Source organism: Marmota marmota, unplaced genomic scaffold (assembly GCF_001458135.2).
Source record: "Marmota marmota marmota unplaced genomic scaffold, marMar, whole genome shotgun sequence".
NCBI classification, from domain to species: Eukaryota; Metazoa; Chordata; class Mammalia; order Rodentia; family Sciuridae; genus Marmota; species Marmota marmota.
Window position 1 is genome coordinate 19,165,176 of NW_026000249.1, and position 12,089 is coordinate 19,177,264.

Sequence of the window (12,089 nt, forward strand, 5' to 3'; positions counted from 1 at the left end):
AGTTCAATCTCCGGTACCCCCCAAAAAAAGTTTGAGATTATAACAGTTCTGTCTGAATTCCTAGTATTTTAGTAGAATATCTACATTTGATTTTCATACACAGAAAGAGAAAATAATGCAGTCATCCAAGGTTGATATAACAGCATAAAGGGTAGAAGCATGATGTGGTAATTGCTTTTTTATAGCTATGTTTTTCAAGTTGACCATTCAAGGATAGTTCTGATCTTCTTAGTTTGGCCATAGTAGTGGTGCCTTGATTCACATCATCTTGGCTCTAAGAATTGCCTTCACTCCTGAGACTTTCCCATATTTGTATAAATAGAAACTCATTTAAAAATAAAGACTATGCATAATCACATCATTTAGCAAGTCTGTAGAAAGCCTATCTTATACAGTGTACACCTAGGTATACAGTGGGGGCACAAATAGAGTCATGTAGTTAACAGTCAAATGGGGGAAACATGTTAATCTTATAATCACAATGAATGAACAATCAGAACAATAGTAGCTTCTGTTATTACAAAGTTTTAATAGAAACACGTAGGTACAATTTGAAATTTTATTAACAGGTTTTTGTTGTTGTTGTTGTTTGTTTGTTTAGTACTAGGGATTGAACCCAGGGGCACTTAACCACTGAGCTACATCCCCAGCCCTTTTTTTGTATTTTATTTAGAGACAGGGTCTCACTGAGTTGTTTAGGGCCTCACTAAATTGATGAGGATGGCTTTGAACTCATGACACTACTGCCTCAACCTCCCAAGATGCTGGGAATACAGGTGTACACCACTGTGCTTGGCTATTAGCAGTTTTTAATATCATGTATCTTTTGTGGTATGGGGAATTTAACTCAGAAGTCCTCTACCACTACATCCCCAGCCCTTTATTTTTTATCGTGAGACAGGGTCTCACTAAATTGCTGAGGCTGGCCTCAAACTTGTGACCTCCTCCCTCAGCCTCCCAAGTCACTGGGATTATGGGTGTGTGCCTCATATGGGGATCATTCATGTTTTAATCGTACACTTGTCTTATCCCTACATGTAATTTGGGGTACTTCAAACTTAAGAGTTGCAATCACCAAATTTTAGATGAGTTGTACATCAAAGTGATTGCTCTTGATCATTTCTTAAAGCTATGTTTACATCTCTCGCGTTCTAAGCAGTGCAGATAAATAATAGGCATTCAGAAACACTGTCAAAATAGTCATTCCCAAGACATAGGTAATCTACGTGGCTTAAAGTCATGTTCAGAATGTGGAGTACAGGGGGACTGACTATGCATTGACATTGTTCTACCTTCCTTACAGGTAAGTTGGGCTGTAATATGTTATTCCTTCTGCACCCACTCGGGTGCCACTCATTTTTCCACTTTTTTTGTGTGTGTGTGGTTTATATGAAGATGTACACAACTGCCCAAGGGACTTGTCTTCCACTTGCACTAACTGGTCTGTAATTGAACATGAAGCCCTCTTCTTTACACTCCTCTTTCTTTGGCCAACGTGAAACCCCTACCTGAGCCAAGGTGACCCAGCATTTTTTATTCTCCATAATTACCAGCCTATGGCCAAGGATGAAAAGTGTCTCACAAGCCCCTCTATACCAGGCCAGTTGTACTAATCTTCTGATAATTTATTGAATTGGCATTGCCAATGGGCAAGCTTTCACTTTCCTGTGTAGAGATCTAAATCTCAAATTGTTAAAGCTCTAAAGATCTTCACTAATATAGACCAATTTCCTCGAGCTGCAATGAGGGAAGGGGACTTACTAGAGATCATGCTACTGTTTAGTGTTCAATAGCATAAAAGTACAGCTCCTGTAATTCCTAGACCAGTGCTTTTTTTCCCCTGAGCTATGCTGATGATAATCTCAAACACCATTTATTTATATATTTGCTGTGTGGCAGGTAAATTGGCTTTGCCAGCTGATGAGTGATGCCATTTATAGTCTTACCTAGTAATTATTAACAGAGCTCATCATACATATCTGGTTGTATTTCCTTCACAAATTCCTGCTTCATTGGTTTTAGTTGTCTTCATCTTTCAAAAAGTGTTGATTTCAGATTACTATGAACAATGTCCTCAAAATTAAAATTCATTCTCAAATTTAACTGCACATTCTAGCCCAAAGCAAGAAAATATTCTGCTTCTTTCCTACTCAACTTTCAGTCAAGCACCTGTGTCATGGGACTTAAAGAATCAGCAAGTATAAAGAATTACAATAGCAAATATTCCTCATTCATTCTCTTTCATGCAAAAAAGCAAAATAAAACATAAACTGTGTTAGTAATAAAGGCACAGAATTCTAAAGAATTAAATTCTCTTGTACCTAAAGCAGTTACTTTGTTCTGAGAAAAGGAAAACTCACAAATCCATTCCTTCACTGCCTTACCCTACCCAACATTTACACATTTCTGTCACTCCCAGCCTTCTCTTCCTTTGCATTTATTATTAGTATTTTTTATTTGTTGATAGACCTTTTATTTTATTTATTTATATGTGGTGCTGAGAATTGAACCCTGTGCCTCACAGGTTAGGCAAGTGTGCTACTGCTGAGCCCCAGCCCAAGTACATATCTTCTATATGAAACTGTATAAAGTTTTTGGGGTTTATTTTTTTAACCTGTTAATTTTCGCCTGCCTCTATGTGGTGCAGATGAACTATGGTGGAGAATTACAAAACTTGCATATATTATTCTGAGAAAGGGGATTAAAATTAGGAGCTATTAAAAATGGCATATACATTGGGATTAATAGTCATAAAAGTTTTTTTAAAAGACATAGATTTTAGGGTAAAATAGGAAGAGGTTTGGAAAAACTCAGTCATTGCAAAAGACCTGTGTGCCTTGGGGAGAAATGGGTAATAAGGATGTGCTGGCTGAAAAGAATACTGAGAAGCTATTTTGCTGGACTTTGATTGTCTGCAAGGAAAGCAATTTTACTTGGCATGAAAGAATAGAATTAAGATAGAGGAGATTGAGTAGTCGGGAAGGATCACATGACCAAAGAATCAGATGGAAATAGCTGTAGATTAGAATCTGTGTACAAGTCAGGAGGAGCCAATAAAGAAGGTAGCACTATTTGATGTCTGTCCTAATGGTGACTCAAGGATTGTAGCTAAGGGAGCAGCCAGCTGGTTTACAGGAAAATTAATGTAGTAAGGAGAAAATTGGAGACTTTAGTTTACCATTATAATTTATTATGATTTTGCATTGAAAAGTTGTCACTAAATTAACAAGTTTACAAAACTCCACTGTAGCAACCTACTGCCAAAGTCCCACTGTTGTACCCACAGAGCTTCTGGGAAATTCCTTTATGTGTCTGCTTAATTCTGTCCCATTTTCTGCAACTGTTATGTCACTCTCTCCTCAGTAATGATGATAATGGCAACTGCAGTAGGTAATATTTAGTACTTACTATGTGCCAGGCATCTGTTTTAACATGTATTGACTCACCAGTATAACCCAGTAAGGTGGGAACTTTTTTGCCCCTTCATTTTATAGGAGACAAAACTATGACAGAAAACAAAATACGAAACTCAGAATTGTAATTTGAACCTCAACTGTCTGGCTTCAGAGCCTAAATTCTACTGAAGAGCCCCAAACCCCTGCCAATTTTTTTTTCTTTGTATAACTGGAAATTGAATCTATAGTCTTGCACATGCTAGGCACTGAGCTACACCCCTAGCCATTTTTATTTAGTTAATTTTGAGACATTTGAGACATGGTCTCCGTCAGTTCTCCAGGCTTGCCTCAAACTTTAGATTCTCCTGCCTCAGCCTCAGCCTTGAAAGTAGCTGAGATTACAGGTATGTCACCTATCCTGACTGCCTCAAACTTTTTTTTGTGTACCAGGAATTGAACCCAGTTATGCTCAACCTCTGAGCCATTTTATATTTTTTATTTAGAGATGGGATCTTGCTGAGTTGCTTAGGGCCTTGATAAATTGCTGAGGCTGGCATTAAACTCACACTTCTCCTAACTTGTTGCTTCTGAGCCACTGGGATTACAGGTGTGTGTCACCATGCTCAGCCCTGCTCCAAACTCTTGATACTGTTTTTGCTTGGCCTCATTTTAGTATATAACCTTGCCTCCTACTTCACAGAGAAAGGTGAGGCTCTAGGACCTTAATTCCTTCATTTCTTATTTCTGTACTTAATGTGTGGATTTCGTGCCCCCCTGTGCCCCCTTTCCTTAATCATAAGGGAAATAGATTCTGTCCCACTTGGGGCTCCTCCCTCCACCTGTGCTATTCATGCCACCTCCTGTCTCTGCACATCACAACCATGTCCCTTTGAATTTCAGCCTCAGTCCTCATTGTCTCTTCTTTCTTCCTATTTTTATAACCAACTAACCCAGGATCTCTTGCCTTTAACTTATGCCTCTAAGTATCTTTGGAAGAGAAGTTCAATCATCTTTGTACCTTGTACCTCTACAAAAGGTGTCAAATGAAGCAAGTAAATCCACATTGGATAAATGGTATTAGAACAAGAGAACTGATGGTCATCCTCAGCTCTGAGCTACTCCAAACACTGCTAGAATATTGTATTTTATTCTGCGTCTACAGTTTGAATGATATGGACAGATAGTTGTATATTCCCAGGAGCTATAGTAAAGGAACTTGTTATGTGGAAACAGAGGCAGCTGAGGAAATTGGATTGTTTAGCCTGGACAGTGGAAGAGAAGACTTAAGGTACAAAGTAGCTACTTGAAGTTTTTGAAAAATTGGCATATGGAAGGAAGATTAACTTTATATTTTAAATATCTCCAATGAATATGGCTAAGATCTGTAGGTGGAAGCCACAAGGAAAAGGGTTTTTAAATTTGATTTCTGTGGTGCTAGGGATCAAATCCAGGGCCTCATGAAATCCTAAGCAAATGCTCTACCACTAAGCCTCAGGATTTTTTTTTTTTTAAATACCAAAGTTGTCTAGTAGAGATTGGTCTGCCTTGAGAGCTGTAGTATCTTGTTACCAGAAGTACAGTCTGTGTGGTCACATGACAGATGATTTTAGAGGAGATTTGTGCATAAAAGTGTAACTGATTATATAACCTTTAAGGTCTGTCCTCGTCTTAAATTCAGGAAGTGCTCCATTCTTTGGCTCAGAGTGTTCTACCTGGGATGCATGTTAGAATGACCTAGGGAGTTATAGGAACTAATACCAATGTTCAGATCCCACCCCAGATCAGTTAAATTGGAATGTTTTGACCAGGGCTTAGACGTTGATTTTTGTTTTTAAGAAGCTCCCCAGTTGATTTTAAAGTACAGCCAAGTCTGACAATCTCTGATTTACCAGAACCAAATGGATCTGAATAAGATGGTAGAGATTTATACTTTACTTATATTAAGTTATTATAGCACCTGAGTTATGTGTAGTTAGTATAATGTAAATGCCATTACATATTATGTTTGCGCCTAATTCAAACTCTTAGGTTTTGTGACACATTATTAAAATATGGAAGTAAAACTTCATTTCAAACCAATGATAATATGAGGTTGCTCAGCATGCAGGATTTTGTCTGGGCTATTTCTTAAAATTCAGGTCTGCACCCACGCATTTTCATACATATACACAACCACACACATGGGAAGGGAAATTTTTTATACCAATTGGTAAATAAATGAATGAGGTAAATGTTGGTCTGCTCAGAATAATAAATTAGGTATTATAAACTTGGAAAGTTATTGCATTCCTTAAAGCAATCTGGGAGCCTTTCCTTTGGGTACTTAACTGACTCTATATCTATGTGCTAGTGTTGAAGCTACAAGGCATATGTAGAAATAAAAAGAAAAACTTGACATTATGTGTTTGTTTTTCTTAGGGCCACTCAATGAAAACAAATTTAATACCACTACAAATCTTCCAAAATTTTGGGGGGAATTGTTTGTTTAGTCGTGCCTATAAAAAAACTTGAGATCTGTTCTCCTAAAGCAGTTTTCTATTTGTTTAATTTTCTACTCTCTTTAACTTTTGCTTTAAAGCTATTGGCGTCAGCAACCAGAGGGAAACCACTGTAGTCTGGGACAAGTTAACAGGAGAGCCTCTCTACAATGCTGTGGGTAAGCCATTATGCTTGGAGGTCAAGTACAGGGCCTCTTCCACTTACAAATGTGGTCACACTAAAATATCTTGCTAAAAAAGTATGTAGTCATGTTTTATATAATCTGGGATGAGTAGAAGAATTCTGAATATTTATTTATAATATTATTTATTTATAATATTTATAATATTCAGATCATACTTATTCACACATTGAATTAACTTTCTCTCATATTCTTTCCTTTTGTTGATTATTTGTATTACAAAAATGGGTGACTATTACCAGAACTGTTTTATAATTCCTGTTTTTATGATATCTAAATGAGATTCCACATCTTCCTACCCTCAAATCAAAATTACAAATGTTCATAGTCACCTATCTATAAAGTGCTTGTGTACTTCTTCTTTCCTTTAAGAATCTGAATTTTCTGAGGTTATAAAAAATGAAATATCATAATTTTAGCTGCTTATGCTACAAATTTTGCCATTTTGGCATGGGTTAAACAACTCAAATCTCAAATATTAATTTTAGATATCACATCTTAGATATACATGACCAGGGTTATTTTTCTAGCATGTAATAATTAGTGAACACTGAATGATACTGCCACTTCCTAAAAGGAAAATTGTGTTCTAAGTCTATAATCATTAAAACACTTCTGTCAGAAATAGCAAAGCACAATTTTTTTTAATCAGTAAAATAACAGGTTGTAGGATAGGGAATGAAGTAGAAATTGTCAGAGATGGGATTGATTTATAGAGTAGGCCTTTATTTTCCTTTTGAGAATGGCTCTGGCTATGTTGCCCAGGCTGGTCTGGATATCTTAGGCTCTTGAGTGCTGGCACTACAGGTCTGCACCCCCACCCAACTAGAGTGAGCTATTTTTACTTTATAGTTATTTTAGTAATATAGTTACATTTGTTTTAATTGGGATAAAGAAATATTAAAGCAAAAGGTATGTGAAAAGGGTATATTGTAAGAGTACCATAAATTCTTTTATAAAGAAATTAAGATATTGGGCTGGGGTTGTGGCTCAGTGATAGAGTGCTTGCCTAGCATGTGTGAGTCACTGGGTTCGATTCTCAGCATCACATATAAATAAATGAATAAAATAAAGATCCATCAATAACTAATAAAAATATTTAAAAGAAATTAAGATATTAAATGTTAATGTTTATAAGAAAACATTTAGTGTATGTTCTATATTTGTGATAAAAAATACTCAAAAAAATTTCAAAGAATTGTAACCAAAGATTCTATCACATAAAAGTCCATTTTTTAAAACCTTTTTTTCTCAGTGTCATGAGCAGTTTTTTTTAGGTTGACTCTTCTTTATTCTAGCAGTTGGTTATTTTCATTCTTGAATATATGAAGTAATTGTAGGATGAGCAGCCATTTAGCTCATGAAGACATGAGTTTTGAATTATAATTACCTATCAAAATTTTGAACATACTTTATTTTTTTATCAATTTTTCACTCATAATTGTAATGATAGTTTAATCCAAATGAAAGACTTTAACACTTAGGGTAAAAACTGTTTTTTTTTTTATATGAGCTGGGTTTTTTTAATAAATAAAGCAAAACTATTATAATTTTAATAACTGGTATGTAGGGGAATATTTTTCGTATATTAATATTAGCTAACTTCTGGAACTAGTTAGGGTTTGTTGTGACTTGGGATCTTTAAAATGGGGAGTACCCCTTAAATGATTAGGAGAGTCATAAGATAGAAATAATGATATTTTTATTTCTGGCCCCTGGGGATGGGATACACATGCCTGGAGGCCATACTCATAGAGATCAGATAACTTAGGCAGGGAGAGATAGGGAGGGACCTATGGGCCAACACCATAATTGTATCCAAAACTTTTTCAAAGAGATTGCCTGTGGGGAATTCTGTTTTATGGGTTTAATACAAGGACAAGTTTAAAGAAGTCATTCTTACTGAAAGGTGGTCACTGGCATATTTGTACAGACCATGTGGGGCATGAGGGTCAGGGGGGCCAGTCAAGTTGGCCATATGTACTGTCCCTTAGGGAGGTGGACACCAGGAAAAAGTGATATAAGGCAAATATCTGGATCACCTGTGTCCAGCAACCAAGATAAGGTGTTGAACTAGAAATTGTGTCAAAGGTGACTAAGCCCTGTATGAGAAGTTAAACATATTTAAAATGGATGCTGAGAGAACATAAATGATAAAAGAATTCACAGTAGAATTTTACTTTTTTCCCCTAGTGAAAGGAAGGGCCTATTCAGGGAACCAGAAAGTGCCTATTAAATTCTAAATTTTGAATTGTAAAAATGGAACTTTGGAATTTTGATACCAGAGATGGGAACTCCTGACCCAGTGACAATAGAAATGAAACTGGGTCAAAGATTATGAACACACAGTCAAGGCTTTAATTGGGAAGATAAAAGCAGTGGTAGTTTCTCCTTGAAGAGAAAGGGGAACAACAACTGATTAAGAGAAAATTCAGGATGAATAAAGAAAGGAGCTAGCATTACATTGTGAAGCTGAGGTAGGACTGTAGTATTTTTCCTCTAGTCATAAGTATGGTCAATTTTTTTGGAGTTTCTTGTGGAAGATCCTTGGAGACATCTTGGTATCATCTTGTTTCTGTGGTAGAATTTGATTAAAAGGGTAAGGAAGGGCATAGTTCAAACATTGTTGAAGTTGGGGACACTAGGGAAAGATTTTAGGAGGTAATAGGTTATGGATAAAGGTTCAAGAGTGTATTCCCCTCTTGTTCCTACCTATCTCAATTTGAATTATCATATTTAAATAATGCAACTAGGTTAATTGAAGTCAGGTTTACAGTGAAGATTTTAAGTAAATACTTTTTCACAAAAGTTTTCTATGATGTGCTTTTTATTTCCTTTTCTTTTACCTCTGTACCTCTCCTCTATTCTGTGTTCTTTGGAGTATTCAAATGTACCTATCACAAATGAAGAACTTTCCTTTTCTATACTGAGGTACATCTATGTTTTGAGAACCTCTAATATGTTTGATATTATTATATTATAAAGGATATAAACTTTATTGGTTGTTTTGGCAAGTACTTTATAGTCTAGTTTTGGAAAGGGAACAACAGAAAATTAGGGAGTAGTTGATAATTGTGTCCTGTTAAGTGGATGGGAATTAGAACAAGTCCATATCAGTATGGATTTTTTTTCCATGCCTGTTATAGTAGAAGTTCATCTTAATTTGGACTTTACAGCATGTATTGGATGGCATTAGGAAAAGGGAAAATTGAGGAACAGCATGACCAAGCTTTGAAGTTAAAAATATGTATATATATTTTACCAGAATGAAAATTGATCAGATTCAAGCATAGGTTGACTTACATATTATTTTTAATAGAACTAATAGTGATGATAATGCTCAGTAAGTCCTAACTGCTATTATAGTAGGATTGTACTGACCCTGTGAAGTAGATTTACTAGACTTATTTTATGAATTAATTACAGAAACCTCTATAACTTATTTAATATCATGTAGCTTTTAGTTGAAGTTAAGCCCAAAATGTGTGTTCAAGTTTGGATAGATTTGGATCTGTAAGAGCACACTGACAACCATGCACAGAATAGTAGACTTAATACCTTGGACAGCTTGGGACAAAAAGGGTCATGAAGGAGAGTTTAACATGCCATGGGTGGAATGTGTTATTTCAAACACATCATTCTACTGAGAAACAGCTAGAAAAATGAAATGAAATTCAGAGGGACTAGAAAGAAGGTTACTAGAGCAGTGATAAATTATGGGACCAAGATAGAATAGAGAAAGGGAGCCCTGAGAGTTAAGCCTGATATTTGGGGTTGCTTATCCCCTAATGATATCCATGGGTTCTGAAAGGAGGATCTGAGAGGCTAAGCAGCACTTTTTATAGATTCATAAAGATAGGAGTGAAAAAAATGGAGTCAGGTGCTGCCAGGAATGGGGATGAGTATTGGTAAAATACCAGACTTAGGATTGGGACTGTGAAGAGTCAAATCCTAAAGATTAAAATAATATGAAACTCTGATTGAATTGATATTATTTGAGATTGCTAATGCTACTAGCCTTTCAGAAACAGAAGTAAACCACTTCTTGGTAAAAGACAACATTACATGGATTATCTCTAAAACTTTCCATATGTAATGTCTACTTTTCAAAAATAGTCACACATATAAAACAAAACAAGACAGGAATGAAAACCAACATGAAAGAGTGATATTAAAGCTAAACTCATAGGAAATTCCAATATTAATCATCAGATTTTTTTCTGGTACTAGGAATTGTATCAGGAGCACTTTGCTGCTGAGCTACATCCCACTTTTTTTAAGAGAGAGAGAGAATTTTAATATTTATTTTTCAGTTTTTGGCAGACACAACATCTTTGTTTGTATGTGGTGCTGAGGATCAAACCCAGGACGCACGCATGCCAGGCGAGCGCACTACCACTTGAGCCACATCCCCAGCCCCCATCCCCACTTCTTTTTATATTTAATTTTGAGGCAGGGTGTTGCTAAGTTGCTGATGCTGGCCTCGAAATTGCAGTCCTCCTGCTTCAGCCTCCCAAGTCACTGGGATTACAGGCATGTGCCACTGCATCATCAGATTTAAAATAATAATAATAATTAACATGTGCAAGGAATTAATTGATAAGATTGATATTCTTGACAAAGAATTGGAAATTAATTAACAAATGGAAATTTTAGAGCTGTATTAAGAGCTCACTTGATACATTTTACATCAGAATAGACACAGCTGAAACAAACCAATGAACTGAAAGAGAGATAAGAAGTAAATATCCAGACTGAAACACAAAGGAAAGTTTAGAAAATACAGAAAAAAAATCCAAGTGAAATATGGGCTAAGGTGAGAAAATCTAACATTGTAATTGGAGCTCCAGAAAGAAGGGAGAGAGGAAAATGAGGAAGAAATAATATTTGAAAGAAAATTAGAAAAAGTTTTCCAAAATTGGTTAAAGATATCAAACTGCAGATTCAAGAAGCATTATGGTGCCCAGACAAGATAAATACTTAGAATATCATATATAAACATATACTGACATCTGAAGACAAAAAGGAAAATGTTAAAGTAACCACAGGAAAAAGAAACATAATCTTCAAGATAGCAACACTGGGGAGTTTCAGGTGATTTCTTTTTTTTTTTAAATTTTTTTATTGTTGGTTGTTCAAATCATTACATAGTTCTTGATATATCATATTTCACACTTTGATTCAAGTGGGTTATGAACTCCCATTTTTACCCCGTATACAAGTTGCAGAATCACATCAGTTACACATCCATTGATTTACATATTGCCATACTAGTGTCTGTTGTATTCTGCTGCCTTTCCTATCCTCTACTATCCCCCTCCCCTCCCCTCCCCTCTTCTCTCTCTACCCCCTCTACTGTCATTCATTTCCTCCCCCCTTGTATTATTTTCCCCTTTCCCCTCACTTCCTCTTGTATGAAATTTTGTATAACCCTGAGGGTCTCCTTCCATTTCCCATGCAATTTCCCTCTATCTCCCTTTCCCTCCACTCATGTCTCTGTTTAATGTTAATNTAAAGAGAGAAATAGAAGAAGATCTTAGAAGATGGAAAAATATACCCTATTCATGGATAGGCAGAACTAACATCATCAAAATGGCGATATTACCCAAAGTTCTCTATAGGTTTAATGCAATGCCAATCAAAATCCCAACGGCATTTCTTGTAGAAATAGAGAAAGCAATCATGAAATTCATATGGAAAAATAAACAACCCAGAATAGCAAAAACAATGCTAAGCAGGAAGTGTGAATCAGGCAGTATAGCAATACCAGACTTCAAACTATACTACAGAGCAATAGTAACAAAAACAGCATGGTACTGGTACCAAAATAGGCAGGTGGACCAATGGTACAGAATAGAGGACACAGAAACCAATCCACAAAACTACAACTATCTTATATTTGATAAAGGGGCTAAAAGCATGCAATGGAGGAAGGATAGCATCTTCAACAAATGGTGCTGGGAAAACTGGAAATCCATATGTAACAAAATGAAACTGAATCCCTTTCTCTCGCC

General features: G+C 35.9%; 1 protein-coding gene across 13 annotated transcripts in view; it reads left to right on the top strand.

Annotated features, from left to right (window-relative positions):
• The window catches only part of Gk (glycerol kinase), a 170,144-nt gene that overhangs the window by 20,149 nt on the left and 137,906 nt on the right, over nt 1–12,089 (top strand). For all 13 annotated transcript variants that reach the window (XM_048796336.1, XM_048796329.1, XM_048796332.1 and 10 more), the window contains one exon: nt 5,974–6,051. In XM_048796336.1, coding sequence (XP_048652293.1) covers nt 5,974–6,051 — 78 coding nt within the window. The remainder of the gene's footprint in view (nt 1–5,973; nt 6,052–12,089) is intronic.